General features: G+C 37.0%; 1 protein-coding gene across 13 annotated transcripts in view; it reads left to right on the top strand.

The window, feature by feature from the left end:
• Window positions 1–2,758: 2,758 nt before the first annotated feature.
• The window catches only part of DNAH12 (dynein axonemal heavy chain 12), a 208,735-nt gene continuing 186,547 nt past the window's right edge, over window positions 2,759–24,946 (top strand). For 10 of the 13 annotated variants that reach the window (XM_042929731.1, XM_042929730.1, XM_042929732.1 and 7 more), the window contains exons 1-11: window positions 2,759–2,871; window positions 3,581–3,759; window positions 13,351–13,432; window positions 13,605–13,631; window positions 16,725–16,914; window positions 17,765–17,837; window positions 18,855–19,013; window positions 19,218–19,413; window positions 22,889–23,077; window positions 23,863–24,019; window positions 24,659–24,750. In XM_042929731.1, the coding sequence (XP_042785665.1) occupies window positions 3,590–3,759; window positions 13,351–13,432; window positions 13,605–13,631; window positions 16,725–16,914; window positions 17,765–17,837; window positions 18,855–19,013; window positions 19,218–19,413; window positions 22,889–23,077; window positions 23,863–24,019; window positions 24,659–24,750 (1,335 nt within the window). In that variant the 5' untranslated portion in view covers window positions 2,759–2,871; window positions 3,581–3,589. Of the gene's footprint in view, window positions 2,872–3,580; window positions 3,775–13,350; window positions 13,433–13,604; window positions 13,632–16,724; window positions 16,915–17,764; window positions 17,838–18,854; window positions 19,014–19,217; window positions 19,414–22,888; window positions 23,078–23,862; window positions 24,020–24,045; window positions 24,363–24,658; window positions 24,751–24,946 lie in introns of those variants that run through there. The other 3 variants (XM_042929733.1, XM_042929736.1, XM_042929737.1) reach the window with 3 other exon arrangements.

The raw sequence follows: 24,946 nt of genomic DNA, 5'->3' as shown, positions 1-24,946 counted from the left end.
AAACATGCCAAGGCAATTCAGTGGGGAAAAGACAACTTTTAAAAAAAAATGATACTGGAACAATTATATATCTACATGCAAAAAAAAAAAAAAATGAACTTGGATCCATACCTCTCACCAAATATAGAAATTTACTGTAAATAGATCATAGATCTAAATATAATACCTAAACCTAGAGGAAAATATAGGAGAAAATCTTCATGACCTTGTCTTTCATACGTCATAACCTCAAATGCATGACCCATAAAGAAAAAAAGTATCTTGAGTTTGATTTTATAAAAGATTAAAGACTTGCTTTTCAAAAGACATCATTAAGAAGATGAAAAGGTAAGCTATAGACCAAGAGAATGTGTTTGCAAATTATCTGATAAAGGACTTGTATTTAGAATATAAAGAACTCTTACAACTAACTGATAAAAAAGTTAAATAATCCAATTTAAAATGGATGAAAGGTATGAATAGACATTTCATCAAAAAAAGATACGTTAGTGGATAATAAGCATATAAAAAGATGTTCAACATCATTAGTATTTAGGGAAATGCAAATTAAAAACACAAGATACCACAATGTGCTCCCTAGAATGGCTGTAATAAAAAAAAATACATGATGCCAAGTGTTGGCAAGGATATGGAGAAATTGGACACCTTATATACTGCTGGTAGGAATATAAAATCTTTTAGCCACTTTGGAAAACAGTTTGACAGTTTCTTAAAAGGTTAAACATAGCCTTACCATTCAACACAGTAATTCCACTCTAGGTTTCTACTGATGAGAAGTGAAAATGTATGTTCATCCACACACCCGTACGTGAATGTCACGGTTATTCATAATAGCTCCAAACTGGAATCAATCCAAATATACATCAACTGGTGAATGGATAAACCAAATATGACATATATATATAATGGAGGACTATTTAGCAATGAAAATGAACTTTTGTTACGTACTACACTTGGATGAATCTCAAACATATTATCATTAAGTGGAAGAAGCCAGACACAAAAGACTATATAATTTTTTATTCCACTTATATGAAAATTTCAGAAATTGTAAATCTGTAGAGGCCAAAAGCAAATCAGTGGTTGCCTGGGCTGGATGTGGGAGTGGGGACTGACTGCATATGAGCCCAAGGGAACTTTGTGCAGTGATGGAAATGTTTTTGATCTGAATCTTGGTAATGGTTGTACAACTCTCTACATTTGCTAAAAAAATCATTGTTGGGGGCATCAGGCTAGCTCAGTCAGTAGAGCATGCGACTCTTGATCTAAAGGTTGTAAATTCAAGCCCCACATTGGGTGTAGAGATTACTTAAAACATAAAATATTTTTTAAAAATTAAATGTTTACAACTAGGAAATAGCATTGAATTATATACTTTAAAATGGTAAGTTTTACAGTGTATAAATTATACCTCCATAAAGCTGCTTAAAAAAAGATATGCATTGTATTAGGGTTTAATGAGGGAAGTGGAACCAGATGTTATATATCCCTTATATACATCCATGTGTATGTATATGTGTATATATGGATTTATTACAAGGAATTAGCTTATGCAATTGTGGGGACTGGTTAAGCAAGTCCAACATCTATAGGGCAGGCTGTCAGGAAGGAAACATCCAGACAGGAGAGAGCAATTATAAACCTAACTGCTTGTTAAGAGTCTGACTCAGTGCATGCCTAAACCTTCTCTTTGAAAGGATTTCCACTGATTAAGTCAGACCCACACAGATACTCTCTCTAGTTTAACATCAATTTATTACGGATTTGAATTGTACTTGCAAAATCTCTTTATTGCAGCACTAGAATAGTGTTTGATTGAATAACTGGGAGAAGATGTGGGTATAATACAAAAGACTGCTATCTTCTCTTAAGTCCACAGCTTTAGTTTAGCTTAAGCAAATGTCAAAAAAAAAATCACATATTTATATAAGTATTTTGTTTTCTACAGGAAGACAGTTTCCTATTACAAGCTACAAGGATATTTAACCTGTTCATCCACTCACCTGCATGTTTTCAAAGGACCTGTTGTGTGCCAGACATACAAGTTAGGCTGTACTCTAAAAACAATTCTTTACATTACTAGCACATAAAAGATGCTCAAATATTTGTTGAATGAATATGCCATCAATATACCACCAGGACTTACTCACCCCCCAATTTTATTTATGCACATGATGTTTGTGTAGGCTCTTATCATTTAGATGGAGTATCCATTGTGCAGCCTCAAATAGCAAAGTTTCACGTTTCTATCTCCAAGCATACACGCAAAATTGGCACACTGTAACCTTTTTTATGAAGGATTTCCTGAAAGAAAAGTGCTGTATAAACAAATATCAAATATAGAAACAAACTAACCCATATTGCTGATTGTTTACAGTGAAGTCACTGTGGGGACGCTAGAAGACTTGATCCTCCTGTGAGAGCGAGTGTGTACATAATCCTATTTTCCAACACATCCAAATTTCCAGTCTTGCAGTTTTCCACAACTTGAAGATCCTGATTCCCTGGACCCGTTCCAAGGGAAGCAAGTTAGGTAAAAAAAATCTCATTCACTCACCCTCCATTCGTGATTAATTAGTAACGAACTGAGTAATGAATTATTGTGGCAGGTGATCCTAGTCTGTTGCAGCTGAGCATGTGCCCTCTCCAGGCAACCTCTACCCAGTCTCTCCAGCTGCAACCGCGACAGTTTCCATGGCGACAACTTTGTTTGTACGCTACAGGCGACGGCCCAGCTCTTTCCGAGCGGTGGGATTCCCAGAGGTTTCACACTTTGTTTTTCCTCTTCCTTTCACCAGAGAAGAAACTAAGTAACTGAACCGTTTGCCTCTCGTCTGCGCAGCTGGGAAGTGGTGAAAAGCAATGAGATAGGTACTTCTTGTCCTCAGGTTTTCTCTTCCCTCTTCTCCCAGAGCCGAAGGTCTCTAACTGGGTGCCGACAGAAATACTCTTTTTCAAGGCAGGAATCTGCACATTCTGTGGGCGTTGACGGCAAAAACAGCTGGTATCACAGTGAATTATTCAACATTTACATGACACTTTAGATTTCTTGTGCGTTAAGTATGCCTGTTGTTGTTTGGCCACCGTATCACTTCCTAGGAAGGAGCAAGACTAAGATAGAATATTGATGTTTAAAAATCTTAATGATGTCAAGCATCAGCTTCTTTGGGAGAGGGATTATACCTGAACAACTGGATTTTTTGGTAGTGGTGTTGGTGGTGGTGGTGGTTTGCATTTTAGAGAACAATTTGAACCCAGGATTTTAGAACTGAAGGGGTATTTAGAGAGTGTCTAATCCAGTTCCTCAATTTCATCCTGGGGGAAACTGAAACCCTAACTGGGAAGTGACTGGATTCATTTCTTCGTAGCAAGTGGGATGTGGAGCTGTAACAGGAATCCCTCCCAGTTACCTCAACTGTCATTCTTTAAACTAACACCAAACTTGGGAGGAAGATCTCAAAAGGTCTGGAATTTTTGGAATTGATATCTAAGATATGCTATGAGTATATCGAGGCTAACATTTACAATAACTGCTTTATAGGCCTTTTCTCCTCAGAGTATAAAGTATTTTAATCTTTAGGAGACCAAAATGTCGGATGGAAACAAAGCTGTCATTGCAGCAGAAAAGGAAGCTCTGAACTTGAAGTTGCCTCCTATTGTGCGCCCCCCTGAAAACATAGGTGTTGATACACCAGCACAAAGTAAACTGCTGAATTACAGAAGATATAAGGAGCAGCAGAAGACAATTAATCAGTTAGTGTAAGTAGCATATTGGTAAATAATTCTTTGGAATTCAAGTGAAATAATTAGTGTTCATATTCTTATAAAAAAAACTTTATGTAGGTTGTTAAGGGGCAAATGTTCAGTTAGGGAAACAATTTAAAAAGTAATCACAAAGTTAATGTTATATATCACTATATGTATATATCTTATATGTCACTATATATAGCGACTATATCTATGTATCTAATATATATGTTATACATATATATGTCACTGTATCTATAGTTAATATAGTGATTGTGCTAATCACTGCTTATTCTAAGCATTGTTTTTTTATCACTTCACCCTGTATTTCTCACAACTACCCTATAAAATAGGTACTATTCTTATCACCTCTAGTTTATAAACGTAGGTCTACTCAATGTTTTAGTTCACTTAGAGAATAAAGAACAAGGTGCCTTAGGAGTTACATATTGTTCTTACTCCAAATCCTTTCATCGTCTTCCATTGTTATGTTGAACTACTTGCAGTTCCAGGAGTATATTTTTCACAGTTTAGTGAAAAAATAAATTTCATAATTGCTCCCTGCAATTTCCTTCACTGGAAAATGTCTGCCTGAATATTTATACTAGTTCTTCAAGGCTTACTTTATGGATCATCTCCTCTGGAAAGCTGTTTCCTAATCCCCTTTGTACAGCTTTAATTTTTATTATGTATTTCTTTTACATCAATTTATTTAGTAGATATTAACTACCAACTGTTACACAGACATTGTGCTTGTTACTAGGGAGACCATAGAGAATACAACAGAAGGGAGTCTTTAAGATGCTTATATTTTAGTGGGAGGAGACATAGTAAACATTTAAAAACAAACAAACAAAAAGAGTATGTTAACCTTTTAAGTGATGTTGAGCACTGTGATGATATGAGATTGTGAGATAGAGAGGGAAGGTGTTCTAGGAACATCACAGGAAAGTTCTGTGGAGATGATATTTAAGTAGAAATCTAAAGAATAGGAAGTTTTTTGTTTTTTGGTTAAAAAAATTTTTTTAAACATTTATTTATTATTGAGAGACAGAGAGACTCAGAGTGTGAGCAGGGGAGGGGCAGAGAGAGAGGGAGACACAGAATCTGAAGCAGGCTCCAGGCTCTGAGCTGTCAGCACAGAGCCTGACATGGGGCTCGAACTCACAAATCATGCAAGATCATGACCTGAGCTGAACTCAGCCGCTTAACTGACTGAGTCACCCAGGCGCTCTTAAGAATAGGAAGTTTTTCATTTAAATAAACATGAGAACAGCACTCTAGCAAAGGAGATAGCAAGCATTGAAAGTCCTGGTATATGAATGCTTTCGCATGTCCTGGGAACTGACAAAGGCCAGGGTCACTAGAGTATCAGGGGCCTGGGGAAGAGTGATACCAGGTAAAGGTGGAGAGAAAGGTGGGGGCAGACTGTGAAAGGTTTTGTAAGCCATGATAATTAATTCAGATTCCACTTTAAGTACAATGGAAGCCATTGAAATGTTTTAAACTGGGACATGATATGAAATTCACTCTGGCTATTAAGAATAGACTGAAGTGGGGAAAGGGAGAAAGCGAGAGTAGTAGGAAACAAGGAGACCAGGTGGGATGGTTTTGTAGTAGCAGAGATGAGAGCTTACAGTGGTTTGATAAGGCTGGAAACAGGGCAGGAGGAGAGAACTAAATTTGCAGGGGATATGTTTGGATCCAGAATCAGTAGAACTTGCTATTGGATTGACTTTGGTAACAAGGTGGATGGTAGTGTTTATATCTGTAAAGAATCAGAGGTCCAGGAGATTGGGGAGGTTGTTTTTGAAGTTGAGGAGCTTATGTGACATCTAAGGGGAAATATGTTAAGTAGGCAGATGGATATATAAGAGTAAAGATCTAGGCTAAAGATACAAATTTGGGAACCAACAGAATGTAGATAGTTGTTAAAGCTATGGGGAATAGTTCAAATCACCTAGAGAGAGCAAACAGAGAGGAGAAGAAGGCCCAGAACTAAGCTTCTAGGATGGAGCTAGAATGTATTATGCTAAGAGAAATAAGCCAATCAGAGAAAGACATACCATATGATTTCACTCATATGTGGAATTTAAGAAACAAAACAGATGAACATATATGAGAAGGGAGAAAAAAAGGAGGAGTGAGGGAGACAAATCTCAAGAGACTCTTAACAACAGAGAACAAACTGAGGGTTGATGGAGGGAGGTGGGTGGGGGGATGGGTTAGATGAGTGATGGGCACTAAAGAGGGCACTTGTTGGGATGAGCACTGGGTGTTGTATGTAAGTAATGGATCACTAAATTCTATGCCTGAAACTAATATTGCACTGTATGTTAACTAACTAAAAATTAAATAAAAATTAAAAAGAAGGAATTATATTTAAATCTTCAGTGCAGAAGGGTCAATCAGCAAATAGATTGAGGAAGTATGACTTCCTCAACTACACAATGTATTGTTGTTTCTGAGTCGCTCCTCTCTTCTACTTTCACATGTCTAAGGGCAGAGATCTCTCTTGGAAGTAAATTAAAAAGAAATAAATTTAAAAAACCATTATTGCACTATATGCTAATTAACTTGGATGTAAATTATAAATAAATAAATAAAAATTTCAAAAAAGGGCAGAGATCTCAACAAAAAAGCACAGTGTCTGGCATGTTATTGTTGGTGAACTGAATGAGTGAATAAATGAATTTTTAAAAAATATATATAAAAAATATGTATTTTTATTTGAGAGAGAGAGAGCATGAGTGGGGGAGAGGGGCAGAAGGAAAGAGAGAGAGAGAGAAAATCTTTTTTTTTTTTTTTTTTTTAATTTTTTTTCAACGTTTTTTATTTATTTTTGGACAGAGAGAGACAGAGCATGAACGGGGGAGGGGCAGAGAGAGAGGGAGACACAGAATCAGAAACAGGCTCCAGGCTCCGAGCCATCAGCCCAGAGCCTGACGCGGGGCTCGAACTCACAGACCGCGAGATCGTGACCTGGCTGAAGTCGGACGCTTAACCGACTGTGCCACCCAGGCGCCCCGAGAGAGAGAAAATCTTAAGTGGGCTCCACACTCAGTGCAGAGCCTGATGCACAGGGCTCGATCCTACCACCCTGGGATCATGACCTGAGCTGAAATCAAGAGTCAGACACTCAACTGCTCCACCGACTGAGCCACCCAGGCACCCTGAATAAATGAATTTTTAAAAGAGGAACGTAACTCTATGCTTTGTATAGACATATAAGTAGTACCTCTCTCATTTGGGTGCTTAATAAAAAAAAAATAGTGTCTCAAAATTGCCTTAAGCATAGTGCTTTATTAATACTGAGATTAGAATTGCCATTGTTTATTTAGGGAAAATTCATTTGCAGTTAAAGTTTTTTATACCAGAAACATTTTTTTTTCCCTGGAAAACTGTGGATTTTGTTTCTTCATCTCTTTCTACCTCTACCTATTAGGATATAGAGATGAGATTTCCCTGGGTCGAAGATGGGGTGAAGTCTGTTGATAGAGTTCCAGGACTGAGACAGGATGTAAGTTATCTTGGGCAGAACTGGGCCCCTCCTGTGGCCAGTGTCTGGGAACACTTAGCTGAGACAAAATCATTTTATAGCTTTCCAGAGTCCCAGGAATGAGTTACTTCTTCCTTGGCCACTATCTCCATCTTGATTTAGACCAACCTTTTTCTCCTTCACTGCACTGTACTCCTTCACTGCATCTCTCACACAGTCTTTTGAAATTATCCAATTTTTGTTTATTTATTTGTTTGTGATTGTCAACATACAAAGCAAAAACAGGCAGGGAATGAAAAGGCTCACTTGTATATTCTTCTCAACTCTTTGTATGTATAGCCAGTAGGAGAAAACACACCCCAGGAAACTGTTGCTATCTTAAAGGATGGCTTTTCTTATATAATGAGCTCAAGGAGGTCAGGCATATATTTGCTGGGATAATTGGAGTGCAAGTCAGCGAGTGCCAGCTAGCATACCAAAGTATAAGGCAAATTCCTTGAAAGTATGGATCGCTGAGAGCTAGGCTATTCAGGGAAATAATGATGGATGAAAGGAAGTCTGGCTTGCACCTTGATGATTAATAAAGAAAAGAGGAATGAAGTTATCCCAGCCACATTTTCTATTTCATGTGAAAATGCCTTTGGAATTTTAGTTTAGTCAGATTCAGTAAGATTCAACATGGAAATGAAGCTACTCAAAAAAACCAATTCAGGGGTTCCTGGCTGGGTAAGTCGGTAGAGCATGGGACTCTTGATCTTGCAGTCAAGAGTTCAAGTTCCACATTGGGCATAGAGCCTACCTTAAAAAAAAAAAAAAAAGCAAATTCAGTCTTATGCTGCTTTAATAAATGTAGAATTCTAGAATGGTAGAAAATTTTCACTCTGCACTGATCAAACAACATCTGTAGTTCTGGGGTCACGCTTTAAGAGGGATATTGATAAACCATAACAGCCATAGAAGAGAGAGGAATTTTGAAACTATCCCATCTTTAAAGGAGGCTGATTTGCTTAAATGGAGTATAGACTGGCATCACACAGGCTTGGGTTCATACCCTGTCTCTGCAGCTTATTAGCCATGCATGAATTTGGCAAGTTAGATAACTACTTATCATCATCTTCCTATCTGTAAGATGGAGGTAAGAATAGTGCTTTTCTCTTAGAATTTAATGAGAGTTAAAGGAGATCCATGTACTTACAGATCTTAAGCTAATGCCTAGAACATAAGCTCACAGTAAGTGGTAACTTTTATTGGTAGTAATAGTTGAAAGAACTGGACGAGTACCATCAAGTTTTGAAGGGCAACAGAAAAAAAAAATATGACTCTTTATGTATAGCTCTGGAGAATAAAAGTTACAAGGATACAACTCAATTTAAAAATAAACTAGCTGACAATAAATTGGGCTACCTCAGAAAGTGATGAAAGCCATCTCCCTCACTCATCTCAGGGTACAACTTGATGTTTTTGAGAGTATTCATGTATCAAATAAGGTACTGAATTAGATATACAAGGTTTTTTCCAAATCCACTATTCTGATCATTCCACAGATATTTATTGACTTTGATGGACATTATCTAAGTGTTGTGCATAGAGCAATGAACAAAGCAGACATGGTCCTTGTCTCTCTGGAGCTTACCAATCTATGTTTATGGTTCTGGTGGCCATCTTTTCCTTGAAATTCATTCTGGTTCTCCACCTGCCTCTCTGACCACATCTTTGCCTCCTTCAATTGTGATTTTTTTCTCATTCCTGTCATGCTTGGCGTCCTCCAATCTTCTTTCTCAGGTCTCTTTTCTTTTCCTTGTATTCTCTGCTTTGGCCATCTTCTCCAGTGTATTAACCTTTACAAACTAGTAGATTTATCTTCCTAAAAATGTTTCCATGCTCAAAAACTCTCAGCAACTCCCATTGTCTATTGAATAAAAAAACCTGCTATTTGAGGCCCTTATTTGGATATTCCAGTCCATTTCTCCAAACTTATCTTCATCTGATCCCATAACCTCTGAGCATATTAGACAACTTCCCACTACTCCCTGTTTTTTCCTTTGATCATTCCCTTGCTTTCCTGTTTCTCAGGAGAGTCTTGTGTTTCAGATCCATCTACCCAGGAAAACTACATCTCTACCTGAAATCCTTTCTTTTATTTAAAGCTCATTGTAAATGCCAACTTGTTCATGTAGCCTTTACAGATACCTCCAGGTAGAAGTGAACTTGTCCCCTCCTCTGAACCATCAGAGTCCCATGCCTTTCATGTGGTACCTGTTTTTATCTCCTCACCATTTCAGTTTATAAATTCCTTGAGATTTGTTGTTGTTATATATATTTTTAAAAGATGTCTTTATTTTGAGAGAGAGAGAGAGAGAGAGAAAGAGAGCACAAGGGCACTTGAGCAGGAGAGGGGCAGAAAGAGAGGGAGAGAGAAAATCCCAAGCAGGCTCCGTGCTGTCAGCATAGAGCCAGTCATGGGGTTTGAATTCAATTTACGAACTGGGAAATCATGACCTGAGCCGAAACCAAGAGTCAGATGCTCAACCAGCATCTGACCACTAGCTCACCAGTCAGGTGCTCCTATTGGTGTTATACTTTAATAAAACCTAGTAGAGTGTCTTGCATAATATAAGCGTTGAATAAATATTTGGTGACAGATGGATTAGATGATGATATAACTTTATTTAAAGAGGAAATTATATTTTATAGATGATAAATTCCAATATTCAAATTGTTTATTGAGTACTTACTGTGCGCCAAATACTATTCTGGACATTTAGAGACAAGGAAATGAGTAAAACAATCTACAGCATGTAATATGTCAAATAGTGGTAAGTTCTATGAAGCAAGGTGAGGATGAAAGGATTGGATAGTGAAGGAAGTGCTACCTAATATAAGGGGTAAGATAAGGCTTCTCTGACAGGGTGGCATTTGAATAGGCACAATACACATGACGGCCCACTAGACATGAGGATTAACTCAAAATTTGTCCATAAGTTTTTATTGAAAAAAAATTTCATTTTTACTTTTAGTCTCATTCTTTTACAGTATACATGAATAATTTGAAAACTAAGGATTTGTTTCTTATAGAAAATTCAGAGGCACCTGGGTGACTCAGTAGATTGAGCAACTGACTCTTGATTTTAGCTCAGGTTATGATACCAAGGTTGTGGGATTGAGTCTCTCCCTGGGTGTGGAGCCTGCTTGAGATTTTCTCTCTCCCTCTCCCTCTTCCCCTCCCCCATGCTCTCTCTCTCAAAAAAACAGAGAGAAAGAGAGAGAGAGGGAGAGAGAGAAAAATTCAGTAAGATAAAGAACTCTTGAATATCTCTTGTTTTTTTAAAAATATAATTTATTGTCAAGTTAGCTAACATACAGTGTATACAGCGTGCTCTTGGTTTTGGAGGTAGATTCCCGTGACTCATCGCTTACATATAACACCCAGTGCTCATCCCAACAAGTGCCCTCCTCAATGCCCATCAACCATTTTCCCCTCTCCCCCGCCCCCCATTGAATATCTCTTCTTTAAGTATAATTGAAAAGATGTTCAAATTGTAATGCTTATTATTATTATCATTATTATTATTATTGAAGTAAACTCTACCCCCCCTTGCAGTTCAAATAATGGCCCCAAGGTCATGAGTGACATGCTCTACCGACTGAGCCAGCCAGACACTCTTAAACTGTAATGTTTTAATATATTCTAATGTTATCTTCAAGAGAATCAGACATTTTTTAATAGCTAATGATTTTATTATTATTATTTTTTTTAGTAATAGCACCAACAGATGCCATGAATTTATTGAAGGGTTCTATATAAGCAATTGCATTTATTTTTTTAATATAATTTATTGTCAAGTTGGCTAACATACATTATGTACAGTGTGCTCTTGGTTTTTGGGGTAGATTCCCATGTTACATACAACACCCAGTGCTCATCCCAACAAGTACCCTCCTCGATGCCCATCACCCATTGTCTCCTCTCCCCCACACCCCCATCAACCCTCAGTTTGTTCTCTGTATTTAAGAGTTTCTTAGGGTTTGTTTCCCTCTCTCTCTGTTTGTAACTATTTTTTCCCTTCCCTTCCCCCCATGGTCTTCTGTTAAGTTTCTCAAGATCCACATATGAATGAAAACATATGATATCTGTCTTCCTCTGACTGACTTATTTCATTTAGAATAATACCTTCCAGTTCCATCCACATTGATGCAAATGGCATGATTTCATTCTTTCTCATTGCCAAGTAGTATTCCATTGTATATATATATAAACCACATCTTCTTTATCCATTCTTCAGTTGATGGACATTTAGGCTCTTTCCATAATTTGGCTATTGTTGAAAGCGCTGCTGTAAACATTGGGGTACATGTGCCCCTATGAATCAGCACTCCTGTATCCTCTGGATAAATTCCTAGTAGTGTTATTATTGCTGGGTCGTAGGGTAGTTCTATTTTTAATTTTTTGAGGAAGCTCCACACTGTTTTCCGGAGCAGCTACACCAGTTTGCATTCCCACCAACGGTGCAAGAGGGTTCCCATTTCTCCACATCCTCGCCAGCATCTGTTGTTTCCTGAGTTGTTAATTTTAGCTACTCTGACTGGTGTGAGGTGGTATCTCAGTGCGGTTTTGATTTGTATTTCCCTGATGATGAGTGATGTTGAGCATCTTTTCATGTGTCTGTTGGACATCTGGATGTCTTCTTTGGAAAAGTGTCTATTCATGTCTTTTGCCCATTTCTTTACTGGATTATTTGTTTTTCAGGTGTTGAGTTTGGTAAGTTCTCTATAGATTTTGGATACTAAGCCTTTATCCGATATGTCATTTGTAAATATCTTTTCCCATTGCATCAGTTGCCTTTTAGTTTTGTTGATTGTTTCCTTTGCATTGCAGAAGTTTTTATCTTGATGAGGTCCCAATAGTTTGTTTTTGCTTTTAATTCCCTTGCCTTTGTAGATGTGTTGAGCAAGAAGTTGCTGTGGCTGAGGTCAAAGAGGTTGTTGCCTGCTTTCTCCTCTAGGGTTTTGATGGTTTCCTGTCTCACATTTAGGTATTTCATCCATTTTGAGTTTATTTTTGTGTATGGTGTAAGAAAGTGGTCTAGTGTCATCCTTCTGCATGTTGCTGTCCAGTTCTCCCAACACCATTTGCTAAAGAAACAGTCTTTTTCCATTGGATATTCTTTCCTGCTTTGTCAAAGATTAGTTGGCCATACTTTTGTGGGTCCACTTCTGGGTTCTCTATTCTATTCCATTGGTCTATGTGTCTGTTTTTGTGCCAATACCATACTGTCTTGATGATTACAGCTTTGTAGTAGAGGCCAAAGTCTGGGATTGTGATGCCTCCCACTATGGTTTTCTTTTTCAATATTACTTTGGCTATTTGGGGTCTTTTGTGGTTCCATACAAATTTTAGGATTGTTTGTTCTAGCTTTGAGGACAACGTTGGTGCAATTTTGATTGGGATTGCATTGAATGTGTAGATAGCTTTGGGTAGTATTGACATTTTAACAGTATTTATTCTTCCAATCCATGAGCATGGAATGTTTTTCCATTTCTTTGTGTCTTCTTCAATTTCCTTCATAAGTGTTCTATACTTTTCAGCATACAGATCTTTTCTATCTTTGGTTAGGTTTATTCCTGCATATTTTATGGTTCTTGGTGCAATTGTAAATGGGATTAATTTCTTGATTTCTCTTTCTGTTGCTTCATTATTGGTGTATAGAAATGCAACCGATTTCTGGGGTGCCTGGGTGGCTCAGTCGGTTAAGCGTCCGACTTCGGCGCAGGTCATGATTTCGCGGTCCGTGAGTTCCAGCCCCGCGTCGGGCTCTGTGCTGGCAGCTCGGAGCCTGGAGCCTGTTTCAGATTCTGTGTTTCCCTCTCTCTCTGACCCTCCCCCGTTCATGCTCTGTCTCTCCCTCTCTCAAAAATAAATAAATGTTAAAAAAAAAAATTAAAAAAAAAAAAAAGAAATGCAACCGATTTCTGTACATTGATTTTGTACACTGCGCCTTTGCTTAATTCATGTATCAGTTCTAGCAGCCTTTTGGGGAAGTCTTTTGGGTTTTCCATGTAGGGTATCATGTTGGAGTCAGACATTTTTTAACTATAAATTTCAGAATTGATGGAGCCAAAAGAAGTTTAGACAGAACACTGGGTAAAAGAACACTGCCAACACCAGAGCCAGATTATCCTCTAACTGTAAGTTTATGTTTTCTCTTTAAAAAGTTTGTCCTTATACAATTTTAATTCTTATTTACTTTAAGTCAATCACAACATAACTAGTATTTTTAAGAGAATAATACGTACATTTAAATCACTTAGAATTTTTTCTCCTTGATTTAATTATGTCTTATTTGTTTGCTTTTGACAGATGACCAGTGAAATTAAAAAGAAAGGAGTGAGTTCAATTTTTTATATTTCTCTTTTTGAAAATGTTCAAAGAAATTATTGCAAAGTAACTCCTTCTAAGACCACCTGCTAATAAGACCCATTCTAGAAGAGAAAAAATATTTAGAAACTGAGATTTTAATTTTCTGTAAAGGAACAAACATGTCATGGATGACAAATATGGGATTTAAGAATTATATTTTTGTTGCCATTTGTTATTTGAGAATTAGTTGTAAATGTTTTAGTTCCTATTTCAAAAAGTGGGAAAAAATTGAAAAATTGCAGTTATAAAGGAAATGCATTTCCCTTTTCATTGTTCTGATATTGATATAATGATGATTACTTATTGAGAATCCAGAGGGTGCTAGACACATGATAGGTGCTGGATTTTAAAAAATGGCACTGACTGCATGGGTGACAACATGGGCCTGTGGTATAATTGGTGGAAGATGATAACATGTAAAATGTATTTAACAGCAAAGGATATGGAAACTTATGCAGCTGTCTACACAAAAGAGAAATTCATGCAGCATGTTCCCAGATGGGAGTACAGGCTTTCCAAGTCTCTTCAAGTTCCTATTGGGGATGATACCTCCCTGTATTGAGGATCTTTGGGAGAACCTAATTTTATCTACTCTAAGTTTTTTCTTTTCTTTTCTTTTCTTTTCTTTTCTTTTCTTTTCTTTTCTCTCTTCTCTTCTAAATTTCCTTTTTCTTTCTTTCTTTCTTTCTTTCTTTCTTTCTTTCTTTCTTTCTTTCTTTCTCCATGGTCTTCTTCCTTCACTTTCTCCCTCCCAAATTTTCTGGAGACTTTGGCTCTGTATTTGCCTCTTTAATAGATACAAGAACTGATACAAAGCATTCATAAATATTTAACATGAGGTTGGGTGAATTGCAGAATGTACCTGTGTGTATGCACTTAGCATCCTCACTCTTTGTCCAGAGTTCTTGCCTTCTAGTGTCTTACAATCTAAAACAGGCAGCTGGGCATGGCACAGTCTTTCATTCCTGAACCCACTGCTCTTGGTCATCTGGCATGTAGGAACTCCACCTCTTCATCATTAATGTCACCAGTGACTATGAATTGCCAAATCCAAGGGACATTTTTTTCAATACTGCTTTCACTAGACTTCTCACTGACTTTTCAAAAATGCTTTTACTTTTAAATAATTGGACACATGGATCCGTGGAATAAATGGCCTGGAAGTAGACCTATATGAGTACAGCCAGCTAATTTTTGACAAAGTGCAAAAATTAATTCAACAGAAGAAGGATAGTGTTTTCAACAAATGGGGTGGAGCAATTGGACATCCATACAAAAATAAAACAAATAAACAACAACAAAAAAAACCCTCAAACTTCAGCCTAAATGTCACACCTTGTACAAAAATTACTAAAATTAGATCATAGATTTAAATGTAAAACATAAAACCAAAAACTTTTAGGGGCACCTTTGTGGCTCAGTTGGTTAAGCGTCAGACTTTGGCTCAGGTCATGATCTCATGGTTTGGTTCGTGAGTTCAAGCCCCACATCGGGCTTGCTGCTGTCATGCAACTCTTGATCTCAGGGTTGTGAGTTTAAGCCCCACATTGGGTGTAGAGATTATTTAAACTTAGAAGCAAACCTGGAGCTAAGCAGAGTCTTCAGACTGACACAAAAAGCATAACCCATAAAAGAAAAAAACCCCAATAAATTGTATTTCATCAAAATTAAAAACTATTATTCAGTGAAAACCTTGTTTTTTAAATGTTTATTTATTTATTTTGAGAGAAAGAGAGGGAGTACAAGCAGGGGAGGGGCAGAGAGAGAAAGGGAGAGAGAGAATCCCAAGCAGGCGCCAAGCTGTCAGTGCAGAGCCCAATTCTGGGCTCTGTCTCGTGAACCATGAGATCATGGCCTGAGCTGAAATCAAGAGTTAAATGCTTAACTGACTGAGCCACCCAGGCGCCCCTATTTTTTGTTTTACAATACTGTATTCCTTGGGTGCCTGTGTGGCTCAGTCGGTTGAGCATCCCACTTTGGCTCAGGTCATGATTTCAGGGCTCACAGTTTCAAGCCCTGCATTGGGCTCTGTGCTGACAGCTCAGAGCCTGGAGGCTGCTTTGGATTCTGTCTGTCTGTCTGTCTCTCTCAAAAATAAATAAACGTTAAAAAAATAAAAAAAACCCCACAATACTGTATTCCTATTCAGAGAGTCCCAACAAATTTGGCATATTAAATTCATAGTACACTCTTAAATATTAAAGATAACCTAATTGATTTCTATTGTATATTTAAGATTCTGATGAATCTGCATTTATATGTATTTTTTTTAACATTTATTTATTTTCGACATACAGAGAGAGAGAGAGAGCATGAGCAGAGGAGGGGCAGAGAGAGAAAGAGAGGGAGACACAGAATCTGTAGCAGGCACCAGGCTCTGAGCTATCAGCACAGAGCCTGATGCAGGGCTCGAATTCATGAACTATGGGGTCATGCCCTGAGCTGAAGTAGGATGCTTAACCAACTGAGCCACCCAGGAACCTCAACATTTATATGTATTTTAATACAGAAAACCTTAAACTCCAACCCTGGTTTGAGTGAAGAGTTAATGACAAGATTAGTTTTCTCAAGTGTAAAATGCAGATTTGGGGTGGGTGGGGAAACACCCTGATAATACTTTAAATTAATCAACTTGATTAATATTCTAAAATATTTAATAATACCTACGCATAATTTATTGCTACTATTTCCTGTCATTTTTGGCTATTTTATCAGTTGTGACTTTGTACCTTTGTGCTGGGTGCATATTTGCTAATTTTTTACTGTTTAATGGATTAATGCTAAATATTTCGATGTTTGAGTGGATAACATGGGCATGCCCAGCTTCCCTAGCCAGGCCTTACTCCCAATTTCCAATTCTTATTCATTTAATAAATATATACTGAGTACTTGAAAAAATGGTTTCTTTGCAGCTCATACTTCCGAGTGTTTTTATTCTGAAAACATGTTATTTTTCAGAATATTTCTATTCCAAAAAAATGTTTTCTTGAAAAGACAGAGCACCGGAGTTACACTGATATACCACTTAGAACATTTAGTTTTTTCTTATTACATTCTCAGTTCAACTATATTTATATGAAGCAACGTGTAGAAAGTAGTCCCATGGTGCCTATTCAGCAGGAATGGCTGGATCACATGTTAATGCTGATACCTGAGTCTTTAAAGGAAGGGAAAGAAAGAGAAAAACTTGTTGAAAGTCTCATAAATGAGGTGTCAAGTGAGTTTGAAAAAAGCATGAAGAGATATCTGGGTAAGTAGCATTTCACAAATGCCAAGCTTCTTTTACTTTTGTTTCCCACCCCTTCAATCAAAAGTAGAAATATGAATAATGAATAATTTATATATTTAGCTGTATGTATTTCTTACATACTATTTTTATTTAAAGCTTTTATTTTGAGCTTATAATCTAGTCAAAATCTTTGTAATTTAAGGGAACTTTGTATAATTTTTTTTTTCCTGTGCTTATTAGCTAAGGGCTTTTTCATTTTTCTCTTTGTCTTTATGGTTGTAGTTACACCGTTTAATACCGGATTGTAAAAAAAAAAAAAAAAAAGTATTAGTGTATTTAGAGAAATTTATTAGGGATTTAATATTGGAAATTTTTATTGGCATAAGTTTTTTTTAATGTTTATTTATTTTGTGAGAGAAAGAGAGAGAGAGAGAGAGAGCGTGCAAGCAGGGGAGGGGCAGAGAGAGAGAGAGAGAGAGAGGGAGAATCCCAAGCAACTCCATGCTGTCAGCACAGAGACCGATGCATAGCTCGATCTCAGGAACCATGAGGACATGACCTCAGCCAAAATCAAGAGTCCGATGCTCAACTGACCAAGCCACCCAGGAACCCCTGGAATAAATTCTTTTAAGTGGCCTTTGAGTAGATAGAATGCAAAAAGCTGAAACTTAAAGTTTTACTGTATCTGAATTCACCCCTAAAGTAACACCTAAATAGTACCAACAACTTGATTTTTTTTCAAATAAAGGATTTTTTTTCTCATACTCACTTTAATGCTCAATAAGCTATATTATCCAATATGAAAAGTTAGAAAGTTTGAGTAGGACTTGTGAGAGTTTTCAAGAAATATTAATACATGTATGTGTTTTAGTGAGGAGTGTTCTCGTGAAACCTCCGGTTAAATGGCTTGAAGATGAAGGAGGCCCTTTACCTGAATCCCCTGTGTGAGTAAATTATTTTAAAAACAGTATTGCATCTAGGTTTAAAAAAAAATTTTTTTAATGCTTTTATTTATTTTTGAGACAGAGAGAGACAGAGCATGAGCAGGGGAGGGGCAGAGAGAGAGGGAGACACAGAATCCGAAGCAGGCTCCAGGCTGTGAGCTGTCAGCACAGACCCTGACTCAGGGCTTGAACTCATGGACTGTGATATCATGACCTGAGCTGAAGTCGGACGCTCAACCGACTGCACCACCCAGATGCCCCTGCATCTAGGTTTTGATAACAGATTGAAAATAAGCTGATCTAACATTTAAGTCTAGAATTGTGAAGCTATTTTGAATACATCTGAAGAATAGCACTACTGTGGTGTATCCTTGCTCTGAACTTGTCTATTTGTTGCTTACACAATCAGGGGAATCTTTAAGGATGTATAGGTCAACTTGGCCTTAAGTAACCTCTGGTGTATACCAGACAGATTTCTTCCTCTCTTCCCAGTCCTGAGTTCGTTTATCCATACCCAGGGTAACTGAGCCAGAGCACAGTGGAAGTTAGCAGGGTACCTGGCCCATCAGTCTGTCCTCTCTGAAGATAATGCACTTTCTCTCTCACTCTCTCTCTCTTTTTTTTAAATGTTTATTTATTTATTTTGAGAGAGAGAGAGAGAGCGAGCAAGCCGCATGTGAGCAGGGGAGGGACAGAGAGAGAGGGAGAGAGAATTCCAAGCAAGCTCCCTGTGGTCAGCAGAGAACCTGACTCAGGGCTCAATCCCACGAATGGTGAGATAATGACCTAAGCTGAAATCAAGAGTTGGGTGCTTAACCTACTGAGCCACCCAGGTGTGCCAATAATACACTTTCAAGATCTTGATGCCTTTTTATTACATGCATAAAGCTTTGATCGCTGACCACATTTCCCAGTCTTCTTCTCGCTTTAATATTAATTCCATGTCATAACTATTATTTCCTAAAAGTTAGAGTATATTGTTTGAATTCTGCTTGATATGGTGTTTTGCTTTTCCAGAGGACTGGATTATTCTAAGCCTTGGCATTCTAGCTATGTGCAGACAAGAAGTCAAATATTAGCTAATTTGCACATTGTTCATCCAACTATGAAAATATTACTGGACCTTGGTTATACGACATTTTCCAATACGATTTTGCTAGATTTAACAGGAATTAGGTAAAAATCTCATATTTATTAACTAACATTTAAGATTTGAATATCTCATGCTTGAATCTTTATATTTTCACTGTAGACATTTTAAACTGATGAATCTTGAGAACTTTTCTTTAGATTAAAATTTTCTTACTTTTTTCAACAATTATGTATTAGGACCAATATTTATCATTTGCTTTAAATCATTTTTATACTTCTCATAAACAGAGCTAAAGGGCCAATTGATTGTGAATCACTAAAAAATGATCTGTCAATACAAGCTAGAAAGGCAGAAGAGAAGATAATGAACACATGGTATCCAAAGGTCATAAATCTTTTCACAAAGAAGGAGGCTCTAGAAGGCATCAGACCTGAAAAATGGGATGCATTTTATAACTGCGTTTCTACACTTATGTCAAATCAGGTAAATATATTTTATATATCTTGAATGCTAATGCTATTATAATTAGTTTATTATTTTATTATATTTTAAGTTTTTATTTAAATTCTAGTTGGTTAACATACAATGTAATATTTAGTTTCAGGTGTACAGTATAGTGATTCAACACTTCCATATAACACCCGGTGCTCATCACAAGTACATTCCTTAATCCCCATCACCTATTTCACCCATCCCCCACCCACATCCCCTCTGGTAACCATCATTTCTCTATAGTTAAGAGACTGTTTTTTGGTTTGCCTCTCTGTCTCTGTATTTTTTCCCCCTTTACTCATTTGTTTTGTTTCTTAAATTCCACATATGAGTGAAGTCATATGGTATCTGTCTTCCTCTGACTTACTTCACTTAGCATAATACTCTCTTGCTCCATCCATGTCATTGCAAATGGCAAGATTCATTCTCTTTTTTATGGCTGAATAATATTCCATTGCATGTCTCTATACCATATCTTCTTTATCCATTCATCTATCTGTGGACACTTGGGCTGCTTCCATAATTTGGCTATTGTACATAATGCTGCTATAAACTTTGGGGTGCATGTAACATTTTGAATTAGTAATTTTGTATTCTTTGGGTAAATACCTAGTAGTGCGATTGCCTAATTGTAGGATAGTTCTATTTTTAACTTTTTAAACAAATTTTTATTTATTTATTTTATTGTTAACTTTTTGAGGAACCTCCATACTGTTTTCTAGAGTGGCTGCTCCAGTTTATATTGCCATCAACAATGCAAGAAAGTTCCCCTTTCTCCACATCCTCCCCAATACCTGTTGTTTCTTGCGTTTTTGATTTTAGTCATTCTGGCAGGTGGGAGATGGTATCTCATCGTGGTTTTGATTTGTGTTTCCCTGATGATGAGTGATGTTGAGCATCTTTTCATGTGGCTGTTAGCCATCTGTGTATCTTCTTTGGAAAAATGTCTATTTATGTCTTCTGCCCATTTCTTAATTGGATTATTCATTTTTTGGGTGCTAAATTTAAAACTGATGTTTTATTTTATTATTTTTTAAGTATTTATTTCATTTTTGAGGGAAAGAGAGCACATAAGCGGGGAAGGGGCAGAGAGAGAAAGGGAGACAGAGAATCAAAGCAGACTCCAGGCTCTGAGCTGTCAGTGTAGAGCCCAGCATGGGGCTCAAACTCACGGACTGTGAGATCATGACTTAAGGGGAAGTCAGATGCTTAACCAACTGAGCCACCCAGGTGCCCTTTAGTTTATTATTTTAAATAAAATTCTATTCAGACATAGTGCTAGGTAGTTATTTTGAAATAAGAAAAACATTTTTATCATAATTTTATTTAAATACGTTTAGCATAAAAATGCTTCATTTCTGAAGCAAGATCTGAAGCAATCTAAAATGAAAGGAAATTCTAGAAGTATGTGTCAGTATTATGAGTGATAACTGGGCTCATGCTTAAAGGCTATCAACTAATTATCTATAGCTTTATTGGAGAATATTAACAAAAAGGACTATCCCAGTAAACATTTTTTTGAACATATGAAATTTCAAGTTGATTGATTCTCATGTTTTTCTTAGTAAAATCTTGGTTTGAAATTGAATTGATCATCTTTTTTACAGTATTTATTTATTTATTTATTTTGAGAGAGAGAGAGAGAGTGTGTGTGTGTGTGAGAGAGAGAGAGAGAGAGAGAGCAGGGCTGGGGCAGAGAGAAGGGGAGAGAGAATCCTAAGCAGCTTCCATGCTGTCAGCACAGAGCCTGATTTGGGGGTTGATCTCACCACTGCAAGATCATGATCTGAGCCGATATCAAGAGTCAGACGCTTAACTGACTGAGCCGCCCAGGTGCCCCTTGAATTGATCATCTTTAAAGAGAATATTAATTCTCTCCTCAAATTTTTACTATTATAGAAATACAGTTCTACAAAAACAGTTCTGAATAAAAACTTTCCCTTTTGTAAAATATCCCCAAAGATTCCATGAATTTTGCAATGTATACTTTTTAAAAGAAATTTTTATTTATTTTGAGAGAGAGAGCACACCAGTGAGAGAGGGGCAGAGAGAGAATCCCAAGCAGGCTCCACACTCAGAGCAGAGCCCGATTTAAGGATCCATCCCAGGGGCGCCTGGGTGGCTCAGTCGGTTAAGCGTCCAATTTCAGCTCAGGTCACGATCTCGTGGTCCGTGAGTTCGAGCCCCGCATTGGGCTCAGGGCTGATGGCTCAGAGCCTGGAGCCTGCTTCCGATTCTGTGTCTCCCTCTCTCTCTGCCCCTCCCCCATTCATGCTCTGTCTCTCTCTGTCTCAAAAATAAATAAACATTAAAAAAAAATAAAAAAAATTAAAAAAGGCTCCATCCCAGAACCATGAGATCATGACCATGACCCTGAGCCAAAATCAAGAGTCAGACGCTTAACTGAGCCATCCAGGTGCCCTGCAACACATCCTTAAAAGGACACATTTAATATCTAGTATATAACTCTGTAATTAATATACATGATGTACTTTCTATCTTTATCCTCTTAAGAGGACTATGATTATTTGATAAAAAATAGAGATGAGGAACATTTTGAAGATCATTATATTTGTCCCCTTGGCTAAATTTCAAATAGTTGATTCTACATAAGAATGCATTATTCATAGTTTGGTAACTTATTGTGCACATTTTTAAAATTTTTTTAATGTTTATTTTTAAGAGAGAGAGAGAGAGCAAACAGGAGAGGGGCAGAGAGGGAGGGAGACACAGAATCTGAACCAGGCTCCAGGCTCAAAGCTGTCAGCACAGAGCCCGACACAGGGCTTGAACTCATGAACTGTGAGATCATGACCTGTTCCGAAGTCTGGTGCCACCCAGGTTCCCCTTATTGTGCATGTTTCTAATGTCCAGTGGCTTCACCCTCACCTGGTGATTTGCTGGAAATCCAACTCTCCAGGCTGGGGAGAAGCCCTAATTTGTAGTGTTTGCCAATTTCCTGGTGGAAATATTCCCACAGTGTAATTTTCAAGCATCCAAGGGTTTAGTAACTGGCTCACAAAATTCTTGAATATTTAACTATCAACCTTAGCAGCTTGCTTTAGCATACTAACTGTCCCTCACCTCACGTGCATGTCACCCCATGACACCCTCATTCTCAGGTGTCGGGCCTCTCCTCCCCTTAATCTTCACTTTGTTTAGTTTTTCTGGAATGTTTTCTGTACCATGGAAAGAATTACTGAAGAATGTGGAAGATTCTGAGTTGCCATTTTAGGATTGTTGCTAGTCTATAAAAAAAAATCAAAGTTTGCATATATCATTCTACTTATTGTTTTAGACTACACTTAGAACATACTGTGCTGAATGAAGATAATTTTGAAGAGTAAATGAATTGATAGAATGAATTAATTGTAGGTAATAGCTCACTGATTTTGAACAAAAGGTTAAAAGGTTAAAGGTTGAATTTGTACTTTCTAAAGTAATGTTAATTTACGACATCATGCAGCTAAAGGATTTCTTAAAGAGAACTGTAGAAGGATTTGTGAAGCTCTTTGACCAAGAAGATCAATGTGGGCTGCCAATATTTAAGATGGAACTGACATTTGATGAGGATAAAATGGAATTTTATCCTACCTTTCAAGATTTGGAAGATGTTGTTTTGGGTTTGGTAGAGCGAATAACTGAAGCTCTGCAGGTATTTCGTCTTCATTATCCATTGGGTTTCTTTATATGGGCCTCTTTCAGTATTTTATTATTTTATTTTAATTTTATTATTATTTTTTAATATTTATTTATTTGGGGGGAGAGTGCAAGCGAGGGAGGGGTAGAGAGAGGGGGCCATAGGATCCAAAGCAGGCTCTGCACTGACAGGCTGACAACAGCGACCCTGATGTGGGGCTCAAACTCATGAACCGCGAGATCATGACCTGAGCCAAAGTTGGACACTTCACCAACTGAGACGCCCAGGTGCCCCCTCTTTCAAAAATTTAAACTGAGTTGAAACTCTATAAAGTGGACATGTACATAAAATGTTATAACTCTGTTTTATTTCCATCCTCCAAGTTATTTCAAGTTAGAACGTGCTTTCTCTTTGGTAACATTTCCTGGATGGAAATGATGTTTTTCCTTCTTAGAACTTTTATTGTAGCTGTGAATTGGTATTTTTGTGCATGTTTGATTCTCCCTGTGTAGTTGTGAGCTTCTTAAGGACAAGATCCACATCATGTTTGTTCTTTGTACATTCTAATATAATCACTTAGATATAATTATTCAATAAATACTTGTTGAATGATAGAAAACTAACGCAAGTTTTTATATTAGATTAAAAATATACAACTCTAAATCATTATTTTTCATCAAGTTATCTTTTTTTGGACTGTTGAAATATGAAAATAATGTTTAAAAATATAGTATAAGCTCTATGTATAGCCCAATTGCACAGATACTGGTTTCATAAATTGTCATTTTAATTTTTGTTAGAATGTCCAAACAGTTCCCTCTTGGCTCTCAGGAACTTCCCCAGCTGTAAATCTGGACACAGAACTTCCTGAACATGTGTCACAATGGGCTGTTACTACACTGAAGGCAGCAGTACATCATAACTTAGAAGGTGCAAGAAAACATTATGAGACATATGGTATATATGACATATATTATTTTATCGTAAAAGAATACCATTTTTATTTTTACTAGAAATTGGTCAGATATTTGGTTGTCTTGGGCTGTCCTGAAAGAGCAGGAAGAACCAGAAGTGAGCATAGGCATGGCTTTTGGCAGAATCACAGATCCAACCCAACCTAAGAAACTTGAATTCTGTTGTCAAGTCTAATGGGTGAATGTTAACTGGAACAGGGTGATGAAGCAAAAAGATATAGAGAAGAGATGTTGGAATAAGGAGAAAGCTAAATCAAGAGTTAAATCAAGATAATTTCGAAGAATAGTTTTGAAGAGACTGCAGCTCAGTTTTATAGTCTCCTCAAGTATGTATGGGGTCAGGATTGTTACTTGACATTCTGTTAATCAAAACTTTCTATTAACTGGCTTAACAGTACCTCTATATTATTGTAAGATCATTAGCATACACTATTATCTTTATTTTAAAATGTCATGTTTAACCTGGTTTTCTTGTTAGGTCTATTTTATTAATGTATGTTAATTCTCTATTAATAATATTTAATTGAATAGTCTACTCACTTCCCTGACCATATCAACAAAACACTTTATCTTTTTGAATGGGTCTTATTGTTGAGATTTAAATTAGGTTATTGATTTTCAGTTGAAAAATATAATTGGCTTCTTGATGGGTCTGCGGTTGAGCTGATAGAGACTTTCCAAGCAGAAGATCATACTTTTGATGAATACACAGAAGTAAGTGTTTTTTCTGTTTTTCATGAGTGCCTTTGAATTTCTGTTTTAAAATTAGGGTGAATTTTTTTTCCCTGTAAAGTAAATGCTTCAATTGAAGTTAATAGAATTTCTCATTCAGAACATCATTATAGTAAATTCATAGGTTCATTTCATAATTTATTATTTTATTTTATTTTAGAGAGAGAGAGCAAGTGGG

This window comes from Panthera leo, chromosome A2, assembly GCF_018350215.1.
Source record: "Panthera leo isolate Ple1 chromosome A2, P.leo_Ple1_pat1.1, whole genome shotgun sequence".
NCBI lineage: Eukaryota > Metazoa > Chordata > Mammalia > Carnivora > Felidae > Panthera > Panthera leo.
The sequence above is the reverse complement of the archived record's forward strand: the minus strand, read 5'-3'. Positions and strand labels throughout refer to the sequence as shown.